General features: G+C 43.4%; 2 protein-coding genes across 2 annotated transcripts; one reads left to right on the forward strand and one right to left on the reverse strand.

Annotated features, from left to right (window-relative positions):
• Positions 1 to 573: 573 nt before the first annotated feature.
• Positions 574 to 4,085, forward strand: saraf (store-operated calcium entry-associated regulatory factor). Its single transcript, XM_024399373.2, has 7 exons — positions 574 to 791; positions 1,157 to 1,341; positions 1,454 to 1,634; positions 1,782 to 2,060; positions 2,257 to 2,500; positions 3,123 to 3,217; positions 3,514 to 4,085. Exons 1-7 carry the CDS (start codon positions 725 to 727, stop codon positions 3,537 to 3,539), a joined length of 1,077 nt encoding a protein of 358 aa, XP_024255141.1. The 5' UTR covers positions 574 to 724; the 3' UTR covers positions 3,540 to 4,085.
• Positions 4,086 to 5,472: 1,387 nt separating this feature from the next.
• LOC112232428 (DNA repair protein complementing XP-A cells homolog) lies at positions 5,473 to 12,651 on the reverse strand. Its single transcript, XM_024399441.2, has 5 exons — positions 12,150 to 12,651; positions 8,415 to 8,520; positions 7,968 to 8,133; positions 7,453 to 7,570; positions 5,473 to 7,019 (listed from the first exon to the last, which is right to left on the reverse strand). Exons 1-5 carry the CDS (start codon positions 12,427 to 12,429, stop codon positions 6,865 to 6,867), a joined length of 825 nt encoding a protein of 274 aa, XP_024255209.1. The 5' UTR covers positions 12,430 to 12,651; the 3' UTR covers positions 5,473 to 6,864.
• Between the last annotated feature and the right edge of the window lie 5,823 nt (positions 12,652 to 18,474).

An 18,474-nucleotide genomic window follows, 5' to 3' on the forward strand; every position in this document is an offset into this window, starting at 1 on the left:
AGGGCACTAAAGTATTATCTAAAACACATCTCCCAGTGTCTGGTGGAAAGCAGACAACCAGTTTTTCTTCTATTTTGCCTGTGCTTAGCTCAATTCTGTTTTTGTTTTTTTTATCCTGAAAAACTTACCAGTCCTTAACGATTACAAGCATACCCATAACATGATGCAGCTCGAAAATATGGAGTGTGGTACTCAGTAATGTGTTAATTGGATTTGCCCTAAACGTAACACTTTGTATTCATGACAATGTATTATATTGATAACTGAAACAAACAACCTTGTCAGAGTATTTTTGATTTCACATTTATCAAGTACATATTTGGTATTAATTCCAATCATATGAACATTGGGCTTATATCACATCCAATTTTGAAGAACCCATAGAGCAAGACTATATGGACAAAAAAGGAAAGTAATCTGGATAAAAACCATCTCCATTAGCCTGGCCTAAAAGTACATCACATGACTATAATCCTCTCTTCCATCATTAGCCACCTAGATATGTACGCTAGAGGGCGCCACGGAGCGATGAACGTAATAGCACTGTCGTGCTTGCTCGTGATTGGCTCATTCCTGCTCAAAACAGATGACGTTACACCCGGAAGTTGTTTCATCAGTCGAGTACATTTTATATATTTTTCCTTCCCAGGATATTGTTCAAATTAGCATTTACAACTGACTACACACCACGACGCCTGAAGGATTTGGTGGAAGAATACCAACGATGAAGGGATTGCTTCAAATCGTTTTGCTTTTCCTCTCTGTAGCTCACATCAGAAGTTGGAATGAAGGCCAGTGTTTATTTCCGCATAATAGCTATTCACTTTCTAGAATCTAGTTCTCTTTCTTGCAAAACGTTTAGGCTACAAAATTATATCTAAAATATCTATGGTTCTTGCTCGTTGTACCAATTTCAGAAATGGCTAGCTAAGCAGGTGGATATTAGTTTTCATGATAAAAAATAGCTGCGGGTCTTTTGATTTTGTGCCGTAAAGATCAAAGCTCCAGAATGCATACAAGGGAGGCTCAGGCAACATTACATTATGCACATATTCTAATTTGTTGAAGGTTGCCAATTTGCCATACGTTTTTCATCAGCCTATTTGCTTAGCCTTATACTGCCTGGAATGGAGAATAATGATTCCTCTCTATACAGCTCCAGGTAGTGTTTTGCTCCGAGACGTGCAGGTACTCACCCTGTACAAGGGCAAGTACACCACTGCCAGACGCAGTAGTGCTGTACCTCAGCTGCAGTGTGTTGGAGGCTCAGCCGGCTGTGGATCCTTCCTTCCTGAAGTGGTTCAATGCAAAAACAAAGGCTGGGACGGAGTCGACGCGCAGGTAAGACTGAACACTTGCAGATAGAGGAAAAGGGTGTAGCACATTAGGCCTGCTCCCAGATCTAGCCCAATTACTGTTGGCAAGATGGCACAGATCCTTGTTTCACTTTCAGTGGGAGTGCAAAACAGACATGGACAACGCCTACAAATTTGGTCGGATAGAGGTCAGCTGTGAGGGATTCAGCCATCCAGATGACGCCTACATACTGAAGGGCTCGTGTGGACTGGAGTACTCACTGGAGCTGACTGAGGAAGGCAAGAGGAGGCACAAGGGGGGCTCACATGGCTCAACAGGTGGGTTGTTAGTACACAGCGTTGTGAAATGTTTCACAACGTTATGGGACGGAAAACAATAGCGATTGTCTTATTGGATAAGTTCCCTCCCTGTTTCTGTACGTTTTCTTCCGTTTGATACCATTGAACAAAACCATGATTTCTCAGGTGGCTTCAGTGACTTCGCTTCCAGCTTCTTCAAGGGTTCTTCAGACAACAACAACCAGCATCACCATAGCAACAACAGACAACAGAGTTCAACAGGGGAAGGAAATTCCAGTGGGTTAGTGGTAGTCGCTCTGCTCTTGTTTCTGGCCTATGGTGTGTACAAGCTTTTCCTGAGTGGACCGACAAATCTAGGACAAGACGGGCAGTTCCCTGATAACGGCTCCAATACCCACAATCCCCATGGGCCACCACCTCCTGGATTCAAGCCAGACTTCACAGGTAGGCTAAAGTTTATACACCTATGCCGTCTGCTTACACACCCTTGCTTTTATTTATGGTTCAGGTATGTAGCCTGGTCCTAGATCAGTTTGTGCTATATTGCCAATTGGCATGACCATAGGAGTTGGCAAGATGGCACAAACTGATCTGGGACCAGGCTGTCACCGATCATAAATGGTATCTTTCTCTATCCTAGGTTCTTCTTCAGGTTACCCAGGTGCTTCCGGGTTCCCCGGTGCTTCTGGGTTCCCCGGTTCTGCCGGAGGATATGCTGGTTCTGCTGGCTACGGTGCCAACCCTGGGTACGGGTTCCGCAGTGACTACAGTGGACAGCAGCAGCAGCACTTTGCAGGGGCCCGTGCTGCTAGAGGAACTGGGAATAGTTTCTGGACTGGGATGGGGACTGGAGGAGTCCTCGGTTATCTGTTTGGGAGCCAAAGGTCAGTGGTGTAATCCAGTATTTCTGAACTCCAGTCCTCCCAACAGCATACATTTATGTTGTAGCCCTGGACTGACGCAACTCATTGAGGGCTTGATGATTAGTTGACAAGTTGAATCAGGTGTGCTTGTCTGGGGCTACAAAAAATGTGTGCTGTTGGGGGCACTCGACTGGAGTTGGGAAACACTGGTGTGTGCATATCTTTTGGTTTGGCATGATACGGTGTCGTTGCCCCATCTTGGGGAAGGATTGGTTATACAGGGATGGGCAGGTAGTGTCGGCTTAGAGAAAGGGTAGGACATTTTAATTTTTTTATTTAACTGGGCAAGTCATCTAAGAACAAATTCTTATTTACATTGTCGGCCAAACCCGGACGACGCTGGGCCAATTGTGCGCCGCCCTATGGGACTCCCAATTACAGCCGGATGTGATGCAGCCTGGATTCGAACCAGGGACTGCAGTGATGCCCCTTGCACTGAGATGCACTGCCTTAGACCGCTGTGCCACTCGGGAGCCCAACATGACAATCACTAGACATTTTTTTATATATTTTTTTACATTTTTACTCAGATTTTCAGCTAAAGTTGTTGGTTGTGTTTTTTTCATGTCCCTGTTTATTGTAGAAGCCAGACGCCGTACACAAACACCCACTCAAACTACTCTGCACCCAGATCACCACCGACCCCAGCCCCTAGCACCGGAACACGTGCTGCTTCAGGTACTGCTGCCCAACTACTATAACTAATGTAGCCAGAGCATCTATGTACGTACTTACTGATGTGTGTTTTTATAAACTGTCCAATTTAGTCAAATCAGTCAAGTCATCTTGATGAATTGTGTATATCTGTAAAATCATAGACATCTAAAATATAAACGTTTGTGTGGATACAGTATAACATATGTTTGTATGACTCCTTCATTAAGTTATTCTCAGTTCCACACAGTTACTCTGTCCCACGTCCTGCCTCTATGGGAGTTTTTCTTAGGGTGGCTTTCTGATTCCTTTTTTGTCAGGCTTTGGAGGGACCAAGAGAAGATAGATGTCGAAGATGGGCAGGAAGCCATTGGCAGCTTTCCATGATGCCAGAAGAAAGCCAAGTGATGTCATCAGGGATCTGGGACAAGCATAGGTGGTCTGTACTTAATTTGGTAGGGTTGCTGTGGAATTGTCAATATTACAATGATTGATATTTAAAAGATGAATGACTCAAGAACTCTTAAATGTTCCGTGTCTGCGGGATAGGAATGTATAATCGACTAACAGTTGATCCATCTTACCTGTATGGCCACCCGTGTCCTGAAACTGCAAATGTTTCAATGGTTTTTAAACTTGTTTTGAATTTAACACACATTTCCTTGATGCTTAGTTGATAAGGTAATTTCTCAAATTCCTTCAGAAGGAATGATGTATACATGTTTTTCTGGTTTGTTTATCAGATTGCTGTGAATGTGTTCTTCAATGGCAGTGTTGATATGAGTACAGTCACGTGTTACTGTTTTAAATTGTAGGACAACCTCTGTGGAATTTCTCAGCTGGTCGTATGTATAAGGCTTTTCTTTCTCGTATTAAAAACAAACAAAACATGGTTACTGTAGAAATGATTTTGATAATGTATTGATATTGAGGATTGTGTTTGATCGTGTTCTCTTATTCATGACGATTTTAGACGTTTCGGACATTAATATCCCTCTGCACAATTTAGATGAAAGCTAAATGTGAGTTGTGGTAAAGATCAGAAGTGTGGCCTTTTTGTCTAGTTGACCTGTCCAGAGTTTGGCTGTGTTTGCATTCTGATTTGATTCTGCCCAGTGTCTGAGGGAGAGCCGTCTGGCCCATACGACTAGGCTAGAAAGGCCGTGTATCCAACCTCGAACTGAAGCTGGTTGACAACTATGGGCTCGAGTTAATCAATTAAGGGATAACCTGCATAGCAGATCGTATTACTTATTTACGCGGCATGTCGGAGGTGTAACTGCGTTGGAGCTGTCAAATGGGTGAGCAGATGCTCGTGTAGTCATTGTCACGAAGCCACATCCGTCCCACTCGCTTTAAAAGTTCAGAACGAGAAAGAAAGTGTAGACTAGAAATAACGACGCATAGAACTCTGCATTATTTTGCTCAATTTATCAGCCTGAGATGTAGATGACATCACACATTCGTGTTCACACATGCGCCCCCACATACAAATGCACAAGGTGGGAAATGAGCTGTAAAAATAGGAGTCAGGAACCCCTCAAAACTACCATGCAGCCAATAGCAATGTCTGTGATATGTATAATTCCGTGAGCCGCTTGTGGATTTGATGTCTAACACAGTTACGACACCTGCAAAACAACCGCTACGCGGGTGTTGGCTAGCGCATCTGGTAGAATCTAGCTCTTGCATAGGCTAGCGACGACGACTCTCCCCACAGAGCACTCTGTTCTGGGTAGTCGTCTCCAGCTAGTTCCACCCATGTCGGTTGTCTTAGGGCCTGTTGTCTGTTCAAGCTCCCACACCTGGGTTGTATTCAAGTCTTGCGAAACTGTTTAAGAACCAAATGTAACAAAAACGGAAAGGGAACGAATTGAATTTGCTAAACGTTTGAGTAAATGGTTTCTGTTGCAAAAAAAATAAGTTTTGTAATGAATACACCCCAGGTGTTCTTGGACTATAGCCCTGACCAGTAGAGGTCACTAACAGACTGCTATTTCCAGCTCCCATGTTGCCACTTATTGGCTTCTTAGGATACTTCTCCCCAATTTTGTGATATCCAGTTGGTAGTTAGTCTTGTCCCTTCGCTGCCACTTCTTTATGGACTCAGGAGAGCCGTGCATCCTCCGACACACAACCCAGCCAAGCTGCACCAATGTGTCAGAAGAAACACCGTACACCTGGCGACATGTCAGCGTGCATTGCGTCTGGCCTGCCACAGGAGTCTCTAGTGCACAATGGGACAGGAACATCCCTGCCGGCCAAACACTCCCATAACCCAGATGACGCTGGGCCAATTGTGCGCCGCCCCATGAGTCTCGCGGTCAGCTGCGACAGAGCCTGGACCCAAACCAGGATCTCTAGTGGCACAGCTAGCACTGCGATGCAGTGCCTTAGACCACTCAGGAGGCTTTCTGAGTATAAGCAGAGGGTTGTAGGTTCTACCCCAGGCAGAGCCTGTGAGTGTGGTTGCATTGACGCTCGCTGATGGCTGGCTGGTGGACCGTGATCACTAATGGGGGTTAAGTCCTGAGGTTCCCCCTCGTGTAAAAAGCAGCGTTTTATAGAGGGAAACCTCTCTCTAAAAAGTATTCTTTTAAAGTGCTTTTAAAATCTTAGGGGCTACTTTTTCCCCAAACGTTTCCCTCCATAACCACTGCTGGTTACTGTTCTGGAACCACGGGGTTTAACATATACGAAATAGATGGACATCAACAAATGAATGCATACCATACAACATATGGTAAATGGAGTGGCTCAGGTTTACGTACAGAATAATACGAAATGCTCTGAGACCAGGTTGGTGTATTTGACATCGTAAAGTACAGTCAAAAGCACTAACTGTACATTATATTAGAACCCACAACCTCCAGGTACTAAGACAGTTGAGTTAAGCACTGAGCCACCTGCACATTTTCCCAACATCACATTGTTTCTTTACTCAGGGAAGGCTAAGCAGTTGAGCTTTGACTCATCTGGGCACAGTTTTTCAAAAGTTGTGTGATCGGATTTCAGCAATCGGGTCATTCTATTTCTACGCATTTAATCCGATCCGATTGCTGAAATCCGATCAGATCACTTTTGAAAAAATGGGCCCAGATTTACAGAACACAGATCTTATCTGACCCTCAAATGTATCTGACATTTAAATGTTCTCTTTAAATATTTAGAATTGTGAAAAATATTAAATGGGGTTTGAACCACCAACCTCAGAATAATGAGGCAGGTTAATTTTACCGCTACAACGCGGATCTTCTGTGGTCCAGAATGAATCCTGTCTTTATCCATCCACAGTAATCAAACTAAATGTCCAAGTTATTGCAAAACAGTGATCACATTATGGAAAAATATGCATTTTTCATACAATTTCAAAAGTAATTTCAGACATGCAAATCCTTTGGCATTACATGATTTTACAAATGGTCTATAGAAAAGGGAAGTTAATATACTTAACAGTTCATATTTTACAGTATAACAGCAATCACCAGCTTCTGGAACACAACATATTGTAAGAGAGAAATATTGATGTATGTCTGCGTTGTATATATGGCATGTGCTGAGACATGATTTCAGGTAGGCCTCCTTGCTTCAAGGCCTGTATCAAGTACAGTGGTCCACATAAAAATAACTCCCCTGTGGGCCCCCGGGGATAAGGTTCAAAGGACACACGGCTACATCTTCTCATAGGTCAGTTCGTGTCCACAGGCGTTACAGACCTTCCTGTAGAGATCCTCCTCTTCATCCACTAGTTCCTCAGGGTTGTACTCGTGCTGGTGAGCACTGGTTCCCTTGGTCCACATGCTTCTCCTCACCGCACAACGCAGCTCTGGCCACCACGGCGACAATGGTAATACAATAAATTGTAAATGCAGAAATAAGGAAAGCAGTCGCACATTTTGAGGTTACTTGTTGCAGGTCTGTGGGAATTATTTGGTTAATTTGTATTTATTTAATGTAGTTTGTTTCAGTTTTATTGACTTAAAATACATAAACTGAATAATCTCAAGTGATACTGGCAAGCTCAGTGTGCAGGTTTTTCTTTTAAGTCAATAATAAAGAAATAAAACTGAATCACCTGATTTCTACAATCTACTGGGGGTGCGTCTTTCTGAGAGTTTTTTTTTAAAGAGAAAAAGGGGACTTCGTGTCCGAGGGACAATCCGAACACAGTCGTTCCGTTGTCTGTAAAGCCTATTGTCTGTCTCAATCCCACGATTTAATTCATGTTTAATAAATAAAACAATTACTGTGTTACTGACCTTTGACTTTTTTGTTGAAGCGCTTCTGCTTCTGCACCTCCCTGTTCTCCTCTCTTGCTTCCTTGGCCTCCTCCAGGGCCTCCTCAGAGCCCCACACCTCTAAGGAGCGCTTCTCCACCTGGGAACAGAGCACAACATGTTTACTGATCTAACCTAAATACACCTGGGTAATGTTCATTGGGGCACGCAACTGAAAAAGTTTAAAAACGGAAAACGATAAACTTGTCTATAAGACATTTTTATTAGGTATTCCTTCCCTATCTCTGTATGCTTTCTTCTGTTTGTTGCCTAATTACCATGACCCACTCACACATTATGGGGTGGCTGTAAACAATAGTAGGGGAACACTACAGTGGCAAGTGAAGACAAGGGCTGTGTCTGAAAACATCACTAGCCACCAAAGACTTGCTGCCTCATCTTCCTCTCTAAGCACGTTGGAAGAGGCATCAGACACAGCCAAGATGAGGAAAAGCAGCGAGTTAAAACCAGTAATAATGGTTGTGAGCTCATCCTACCTGCAGCCTGAGGTAGAGTTTGATGTCTCCCCAATGAGGATTGTGTGGGTTCTTCCTCAGGACAAACCTCAGCACTGGCTCCCTCTGGTCCAGGTCACAGTCCTTCAGTAGGTAGAGCTGCTTAGCCTCCGTACGGGATACCAGCTTGTGTTTAACCTCGTAGTCTCTGGTGGGGAACATTCATAGTGGAAAGAGATTATATAGAATACTAGCTCATCTGTTCTTATAACCTGGTCCCAGATCAGTTTGTGCTGTCTTGCCAACTCCTATGGTAATAGTGGTGTGCGTGACAATGACCGGTTGGCAAGACAGCACAAACAAATCTGGACCAGGCTATTATTCTTATATCCTTCAAGCTTAAATACAAGGCTAATATAAGTAACACAATATCTGTATAGTTGCGTGTTCTGATGTCATTGACACAAGAAGGAAGAGCACTGGTTTTACCTGCAGTTGTCACAGACTGCCAGATCGAAGCCGTTGCTGAGGTAGGAATCCATAAACGACTTGTTACAGTCATCACACACCAGGTAGTCTGCCTTTATCACAGGGGCTAGTCAGAGACAGTCAGAGAGAGCAGTAAAAGCTCAACACTGTCTACATCACATACAGCAGGCTAGCAGACGCTCTTATTTATATATATAAACACAGTTGAAGTCAGAAGTTTACATGCACCTTAGCCAAATACATTTAAACTCAGTTTTTTACAGTTCCTGACATTTAATCCTAGTAAAAAGTCCCTGTCTTAGGTCAGTAAGGATCACCACTTTATTTTAAGAATGTGACATGTCAGAATAATAGTAGAGAGAATGATTTATTTCAGCTTTTATTTATTTCATCACATTCCCAGTGTGTCAGAAGTTTACATACTCTCAATTAGTATTTGGTAGCATTGCCTTTAAATGGTTTAACTTGGGTCAAAGTTTCAGGTAGCCTTCCACAAGCTTCCCACAATAAGTTGGGTGAATTGTGGCCCATTCCTCCAGACAGAGCTGGTGTAACTGAGTCAGGTTTTAGGTCTCCTTGCTCACACATGCTTTTTCAGTTCTGCCCACAAATGTTCTATGGGATTGAGGTCAAGGCTTTTTGTGATGGCCACTCCAATACCTTTGGAGTTTGTTGTCCTTAAGCTATTTTGCCACAACTTTGGAAGTATACTTGGGGTCATTGTCCATTTGGAAGACCCATTTGTAACCAAACTTTAACTTCCTGACTGATGTCTTAAGATGTTGCTTCAATATATAAACATGATTTCCCTTCCTTGTGATGCCATCTATTTTGTGAGGTGCACCAGTCCCTCCTGCAGCAAAGCACCCCCACAACATGATTGTGCCACCCCCGTGCTTCAGGGTTGGGATGGTGTTCTTCGGCTTGCAAGCCTCCCCCTTTTTCCTACAAACATAACGATGGTCATTATGGCCAAACAGTTTCATCAGACCAGAGGACATTTCTCCAAAAAGTACAATCTTTGTCCCCATGAGCAGTTGCAAACCGTAGTCTGGCATTTTTATGGCGGTTCTGGAGCAGTGGCTTCTTCCTTGCTGAGTGGCCATTCAGGTTATGTCAGTTTGGGGGTGCTTTGGTGGTGGTAAAGTGGAAGATTTTTACAGAATAAAAGGGATCTTGAAGAAGGAAGGCTATGACTCCATTTTACGACGCCATGCCATATCCTGTGGACGGTGCTTAATTGGAGTTTCCTCCTACAACAGGACAATGACCCAAAGCACAGCTCCAAACCATGCAAGAACTATTTATGGAAGAAGCAGTCAGCTGGTATTCTGTCTATAATGGAGTGGCCAGCACAGTCACCGGATCTCAACCCTATTGAGCTGTTGTGGGAGCAGCTTGACCGTAAGAAGTGCCCATCAAGCCAATCCAACTTGTGGGAGGCACTTCAGGAAGCATGGGGTGAAATCTCTTCAGATTACCTCAACAAATTGACAACTAGAATGCCAAAGGTCTGCAAGGCTGTAATTGCAGCAAAAGGAGGATTCTTTGATGAAAGAAAAGTTTGAAGGACACAATTATTTTTCCAATTAAAAATCATTATTTATAACCTTGTCAACATCTTGACTATATTTCCTATTCATTTTGCTACTCATTTCATGTATGTTTTCATGGAAAACAAGGACATTTCTAAGTGACCCCAAACTTTTGAATGGTAATGCGCGCACACACACACACACACACACACACACACACACACACACACACACACACACAGTATATATAACTTATAATCAGATTAGAAAGAGTGCTAGGAGGAGAGTTTAGTCAAGGTGCTATAGTCGTCAAACACTAGTCATTCAGATAGTGGTTGGTTGTCACGTGTGCCGTAAATAATTTATTATGGCCATTTTTTTACAGTAGTACAGTGCCTTGCGAAAGTATTCGGCCCCCTTGAACTTTGCGACCTTTTGCCACATTTCAGGCTTCAAACATAAAGATATAAAACTGTATTTTTTTGTGAAGAATCAACAACAAGTGGGACACAATCATGAAGTGGAACGACATTTATTGGATATTTCAAACTTTTTTAACAAATCAAAAACTGAAAAATTGGACGTGCAAAATTATTCAGCCCCCTTAAGTTAATACTTTGTAGCGCCACCTTTTGCTGCGATTACAGCTGTAAGTCGCTTGGGGTATGTCTCTATCAGTTTTGCACATGGAGAGACTGAAATTTTTTCCCATTCCTCCTTGCAAAACAGCTCGAGCTCAGTGAGGTTGGATGGAGAGCATTTGTGAACAGCAGTTTTCAGTTCTTTCCACAGATTCTCGATTGGATTCAGGTCTGGACTTTGACTTGGCCATTCTAACACCTGGATATGTTTATTTTTGAACCATTCCATTGTAGATTTTGCTTTATGTTTTGGATCATTGTCTTGAGTCTTTTGCAGACTCCATCAGGTTTTCTTCCAGAATGGTCCTGTATTTGGCTCCATCCATCTTCCCATCAATTTTAACCATCTTCCCTGTCCCTGCTGAAGAAAAGCAGGCCCAAACCATGATGCTGCCACCACAATGTTTGACAGTGGGGATGGTGTGTTCAGGGTGATGAGCTGTGTTGCTTTTACGCCAAACATAACGTTTTGCATTGTTGCCAAAAAGTTCAATTTTGGTTTCATCTGACCAGAGCACCTTCTTCCACATGTTTGGTGTGTCTCCCAGGTGGCTTGTGGCAAACTTTAAACAACACTTTTTATGGATATCTTTAAGAAATGGCTTTCTTCTTGCCACTCTTCCATAAAGGCAAGATTTGTGCAATATACGACTGATTGTTGTCCTATGGACAGAGTCTCCCACCTCAGCTGTAGATCTCTGCAGTTCATCCAGAGTGATCATGGGCCTCTTGGCTGCATCTCTGATCAGTCTTCTCCTTGTATGAGCTGAAAGTTTAGAGGGACGGCCAGGTCTTGGTAGATTTGCAGTGGTCTGATACTCCTTCCATTTCAATATTATCGCTTGCACAGTGCTCCTTGGGATGTTTAAAGCTTGGGAAATCTTTTTGTATCCAAATCCGGCTTTAAACTTCTTCACAACAGTATCTCGGACCTGCCTGGTGTGTTCCTTGTTCTTCATGATGCTCTCTGCGCTTTTAACGGACCTCTGAGACTATCACTGCAGGTGCATTTATACGGAGACTTGATTACACACAGGTGGATTGTATTTATCATCATTAGTCATTTAGGTCAACATTGGATCATTCAGAGATCCTCACTGAACTTCTGGAGAGAGTTTGCTGCACTGAAAGTAAAGGGGCTGAATAATTTTGCACAACCAATGTTTCAGTTTTTGATTTGTTACATTTTTTTGAACTATCCAATAAATGTCGTTCCACTTCATGATTGTGTCCCACTTGTTGTTGATTCTTCACAAAAATACAGTTTTATATCTTTATGTTTGAAGCCTGAAATGTGGCAAAAGGTCGCAAAGTTCAAGGGGGCCGAATACTTTCGCAAGGCACTGTAGGTAGTTAGAAATGATTGAAAGAAACTGACTCCACTCAGCAACTGGCATGTGGTATGACATGAATCCACAAGAGGGCGCACATGAACCACCAAATGCATCTTTCTCTGTTACACATCTGACATCTTGACAGTTGAGAGAGATGACATAATGCAACAGATATGGATACCTTGAAGCCCCCGGAAATGTTTCATTGACTATAAACCCACATACCTGGTTGAAGCACCACTTTCCTTTGCTTCTCATCTTCTTCTTCAATGAAGAACCCTCCACCAGAGTCGACTGTCTTGGCGACTTTAGCCGAGGTTCCACCCCCTTCTCCTGCCGATGGTCTGTTGGCCAGGCGGGCTTGCCTCAGCATCACAGCCCGCTGTCTGTTCCGTTCGATCTTGGCTCTCATAGCGGGGGACAGATCGCAGCTCTTGGCTTTGGGCTCCGAAGGGGGAGAAGCAGCATGATCATTCATTGGCGTGGGGAGCTCCAACAGATCCATCCCAAAACGCAGGACTGGAGCTAGCTAGCTGTTACACTCTCCAGTGTCTTGGAAATGGCAATACATTGAAGATGTTTACCAGAAAGACAGCTGGCAGGGTTGAAAGGAGGGCAGAGATGTTTTGATCTTGTTTTTTAGCCCGTACACAGCTGTTAGAGTGGCAATCCACCTGTGCTTTTGCACAAAAACAAAACCACATCTTAATCCTTAACTGTCACTTCTAGAAAAACATGTTGAACAAATGATTTCACTGTAAACTCTAATCAGGACTTACAATATTTAAAAAAAGCAACTTTATGTTTAATCAGGAAATTACAGAGCTCTACCAGGCGGTTGAGAAGTCAAGAGGTTCATATTAGCAATGCCATATTAGAATTGCAATTTGCATAACATTTTTGCTTGTAAAAAATGATATTACATAAATTACTTTAGGTCTGCTTCAATGGCTTTCATAGGTAGGTAAGCATTGTTAAATGAGGACTGACGTTGAATTTGAGAAAACGATGGCAATTTTGTGTGTCCAAACATACATTTTCAATTACATTGAAATGAATGCGTTTTCAGGTGTTGTGCAGTGTGCAAAATCCCCCAAAATGTTTTTCTTGAATTTCAAATGATCTAGATTTTTCCATCATGTTTCCCACATGTTCCGAACACATTTTGAGATAATAAATCATCAAGTGCAGTTTTTATCACTATTACAGGGATTATTTTCTAGGCAACCTTTAGTCTGAATATTGATTATTAACCCCATGGGGCATGAAATGGGGTTTAACCCATTTATGTTGTATAATATAGTGTGTTGTCAACAATTCAATCATACAGTTGCGGCCAAATATATATATATATATATATTTTGTAAACTTAAGTTTACAATTTTAATTTAGAAAATAAAGACAAATGGCATTGGCAAAAGTATTGGCACCCAGGACCTAGTACTTGGTTGCACAGCCGTTGACCAAGATAACTCCTGACAAATACATCTTGTAGACATCAATGAGCTTGCTGCTCCTTTCTACAGGCAATTTGGCCCAGTTTTCAGCAGCAAACTGCTCTAATTCTTCAATGTTTTAGGGCTGCCCTCCACCAACTGCTGTTTTCAGTTCTCGCCATAGGTTAGGGATGTGACTCAGATCTGGACTCTTCGCTGGCTACTACAGAACAGTCTAGCCTCCTTCTTGAGCTATTCCAGGCATAGCCACAGGAAGTAGGGGTGCTGAGGGTGCTGCAGCACCACCTGAAAAATCAGAATACAAAAAAAATATGAATAAAAAAAGATTTGTTCACAAAAGTAGTGCACTGGGTCTTTACTAATATTAGCAGACCGATATAGGCATCTATAGTGAAAGCAAAAAAAATCAGCATCTCTGCTTTGGCAAAAAGGTAGTTACCTAATTAAGAAGAGTATCTTGCAGGACTCAATAGCTGGAATTGTAAGAGTTGATCATCATTCAAATGGGATCCAGAAAGAACAAAACTCTGTCCTCAAACATCTACATCAAAAGGTGCAAAGTTATGTCCAAAGACACAAAACATCCACATCAAATTAAATATTTTTCTTGATCAAATAACATGGAAACAAACACTTTTTGTGCAGTATTAACGTACCATTCTAACAAACCCCTTAATGTAAATGCACATTACTGTATTGTACATAAGCTGATCATCTACGTTTGTACCTGTAGACTTTACATCACCATGAAGAAAAACAATGTACAATCCAGTCATTGAGTACATTGAGACATCAAGTGGTTTGTGATGATGTGGTTTAGTTGGTAGAGCATGGCACTTGCAATACTAGGGTTGTGGGTTTGATTCCCATGGGGCACCGAGTATGTAAATGTATGGACTTGCTCTGGATAAGACCATCTCCTAAAAAATAATGAATAGACCATTTTAGTTTTCACATTTATTATTATTATTTTTTATTTTTCACCTTTATTTAACCAGGTAGGCTAGTTGAGAACAAGTTCTCATTTGCAACTGCGACCTGGCCAAGATAAAGCAGAGCAATTCGACACATACAACAACACAGAGTTACACATGGAATAAACAAAACATAGACAATAATACAGTAGAACAAAAGAAAACAAAAAGTCTATATACAGTGAGTGCAAATGAGGTAAGTTAAGGAAATAAATAGGCCACGGTGGCGAAGTAATTACAATATAGCAATTAAACACTGGTAGATCGGCAGAAGATGAATGTGCAAGTAGAGATACTGGGGTGCATAGGAGCAAGATAAATAAATAAATACAGTATGGGGATGAGGTAGGTAGATAGGTGGGCTGTTTACAGATGGGCTATGTACAGGTGCAGTGATCTGGGAGCTGCTCTGACAGCTGGTGCTTAAAGCTAGTGAGGGAGATGTGAGTCTCCAGCTTCAGAGAATTTTGCAATTCGTTCCAGTCATGGGAAGCAGAGACCTGGAAGGAAAGATGACCAAAGGAGGAATTGGCTTTGGGGGTGACCAGTGAGATATACCTGCTGGAGTGAGTGCTACGAGTGGGTGCTGCTATGGTGGCTAGTGAGCTGAGATAAGGCGGGGCTTTACCTAGCAGAGACTTGAAGATAACCTGTAGCCAGTGGGTTTGGCGACGAGTATGAAGCGAGGGCCAGCCAATGAGAGCGTACAGGTCGCAATGGTGGGCAGTGTATGGGGCTTTGGTGACAAAACGGATGGAACTGTGATAGACTGCATCCAGTTTGTTGAGTAGAGTGTTGGAGGCTATTTTATAGATGACATCACCGAAGTCGAGGATCGGTAGGATGGTCAGTTTTACGATGGTATGTTTGGCAGCATGAGTGAAGGATGCTTTGTTGCGATATAGGAAGCCGATTCTAGATTTAATTTTGGATAGGAGATGCTTAACGTGAGTCTGGAAGGAGAGTTTACAGTCTAACCAGACACCCAGGTATTTGTAGTTATCCACGTATTCTAAGTCAGAGCAATCCAGAGTAGTGATGCTGGACAGGCGAGCAGGTGCGGGCAGTGATCGATTGAATAGCATGCATTTAGTTTTACTTGCGTTTAAGAGCAGTTGAAGGCCACGGAAGGAGAGTTGTATGGCATTGAAGCTCGTCTAGAGGTTAGTTAACACAGTGTCCAAAGAGGGGCCAGAAGTATACAGAATGGTGTCGTCTGCGTAGAGGTGGATCAGAGAATCACCAGCAGCAATAGCAACATCATTGATGTATACAGAAAAGAGTCGGCCCGAGAATTGCACCCTGTGGCACCCCCATAGAGACTGCCAGAGGTCCGAACAACAGGCCCTCGGATTTGATACACTGAACTCTATCAGAGAAGTAATTGGTAAACCAAGCGAAGCAATTATTTGAGAAACCAAGGCTGTCGAGTCTGCCAATAAGAATGTTGTGATTGACAGAGTCGAAAGCCTTGGCCAGGTCGATGAATACGGCTGCACAGTAATGTCTCTTAACGATGACGGTTATGATGATTTAAATGTTTTATTTATTTTTATTTCACCTTTATTTAACCAGGTAGGCTAGTTGAGAACAAGTTCTCATTTGCAACTGCGACCTGGCCAAGATAAAGCATAGCAGTGTGAACAGACAACACAGAGTTACACATGGAGTAAACAATTAACAAGTCAATAACACAGTAGAAAAAAAAGGGGGAGTCTATATACATTGTGTGCAAAAGGCATGAGGAGGTAGGCGAATAATTACAATTTTGCAGATTAACACTGGAGTGATAAATGATCAGATGGTCATGTACAGGTAGAGATATTGGTGTGCAAAAGAGCAGAAAAGTAAATAAATAAAAACAGTATGGGGATGAGGTAGGTAAAAATGGGTGGGCTATTTACCGATAGACTATGTACAGCTGCAGCGATCGGTTAACTGCTCAGACAGCAGATGTTTGAAGTTGGTGAGGGAGATAAAAGTCTCCAACTTCAGCGATTTTTGCAGTTCGTTCCAGTCACAGGCAGCAGAGAACTGTAACGAAAGGCGGGTAAATGAGATGTTGGCTTTAGGGATGATCAGTGAGATATACCTGCTGGAGCGTGTGCTACGGGTGGGTGTTGCCATCGTGACCAGTGAACTGAGATGAGGCGGAGCTTTACCTAGCATGGACTTGTAGATGACCTGGGGCCAGTGGGTCTGGCGACGAATATGTAGCGAGGGCCAGCCGACTAGAGCATACAAGTCGCAGTGGTGGGTGGTATAAGGTGCTTTAGTGACAAAACGGATGGCACTGTGATAAACTGCATCCAGTTTGCTGAGTAGAGTGTTGGAAGCAATTTTGTAGATGACATCGCCGAAGTCGAGGATCGGTAGGATAGTCAGTTTTACTAGCGTAAGTTTGGCGGCGTGAGTGAAGGAGGCTTTGTTGCGGAATAGAAAGCCGATTCTTGATTTGATTTTCGATTGGAGATGTTTGATATGAGTCTGGAAGGAGAGTTTACAGTCTAGCCAGACACCTAGGTACTTATAGATGTCCACATATTCAAGGTCGGAACCATCCAGGGTGGTGATGCTGGTCAGGCGTGCGGGTGCAGGCAGCGAACGGTTGAAAAGCATGCATTTGGTTTAATTAGCGTTTAAGAGCAGTTGGAGGCCACGGAAGGAGTGTTGTATGGCATTGAAGCTTGTTTGGAGGTTAGATAGCACAGTGTCCAAGGACGGGCCGGAAGTATATAGAATGGTGTCGTCTGCGTAGAGGTGGATCAGCGAATCGCCCGCAGCAAGAGCAACATCATTGATATATACAGAGAAAAGAGTCGGCCCGAGGATTGAACCCTGTGGCACCCCCATAGAGACTGCCAGAGGACCGGACAGCATGCCCTCCGATTTGACACACTGAACTCTGTCTGCAAAGTAATTGGTGAACCAGGCAAGGCAGTCATCCGAAAAACCGAGGCTACTGAGTTTGCCGATAAGAATATGGTGATTGACAGAGTCGAAAGCCTTGGCAAGGTCGATAAAGACGGCTGCACAGTACTGTCTTTTATCGATGACAGTTATGATATCGTTTAGTACCTTGAGCGTGGCTGAGGTGCACCCGTGACCGGCTCGGAAACCCGATTGCACAGCGGAGAAGGTACGGTGGGATTCGAGATGGTCAGTGACCTGTTTGTTGACTTGGCTTTCGAAGACCTTAGATAGGCAGGGCAGGATGGATATAGGTCTGTAACAGTTTGGGTCCAGGGTGTCTCCCCCTTTGAAGAGGGGGATGACTGCGGCAGCTTTCCAATCCTTGGGGATCTCAGACGATATGAAAGAGAGGTTGAACAGGCTGGTAATAGGGGTTGCGACAATGGCGGCGGATAGTTTCAGAAATAGAGGGTCCAGATTGTCAAGCCCAGCTGATTTGTACGGGTCCAGGTTTTGCAGCTCTTTCAGAACATCTGCTATCTGGATTTGGGTAAAGGAGAACCTGGAGAGGCTTGGGCGAGTAGCTGGGGGGCGGAGCTGTTGGCTGAGGTTGGAGTAGCCAGGCGGAAGGCATGGCCAGCTGTTGAGAAATGCTTGTTGAAGTTTTCGATAATCATGGATTTATCGGTGGTGACCGTGTTACCTAGCCTCAGTGCAGTGGGCAGCTGGGAGGAGGTGCTCTTGTTCTCCATGGACTTCACAGTGTCCCAGAACTTTTTGGAGTTGGAGCTACAGGATGCAAACTTCTGCCTGAAGAAGCTGGCCTTAGCTTTCCTGACTGACTGCGTGTATTGGTTCCTGACTTCCCTGAACAGTTGCATATCGAGGGGACTATTCGATGCTATTGCAGTCCGCCACAGGATATTTTTGTGCTGGTCGAGGGCAGTCAGGTCTGGAGTGAACCAAGGGCTGTATCTGTTCTTAGTTCTGCATTTTTTGAACGGAGCATGCTTATCTAAAATGGTGAGGAAGTTACTTTTAAAGAATGACCAGGCATCCTCAACTGACGGGATGAGGTCAATGTCCTTCCAGGATACCCGGGCCAGGTCGATTAGAAAGGCCTGCTCACAGAAGTGTTTTAGGGAGCGTTTGACAGTGATGAGGGGTGGTCGTTTGACTGCGGCTCCGTAGCGGATACAGGCAATG

The sequence above is a fragment of the Oncorhynchus tshawytscha genome, linkage group LG11, assembly GCF_018296145.1.
Source record: "Oncorhynchus tshawytscha isolate Ot180627B linkage group LG11, Otsh_v2.0, whole genome shotgun sequence".
NCBI classification, from domain to species: domain Eukaryota; kingdom Metazoa; phylum Chordata; class Actinopteri; order Salmoniformes; family Salmonidae; genus Oncorhynchus; species Oncorhynchus tshawytscha.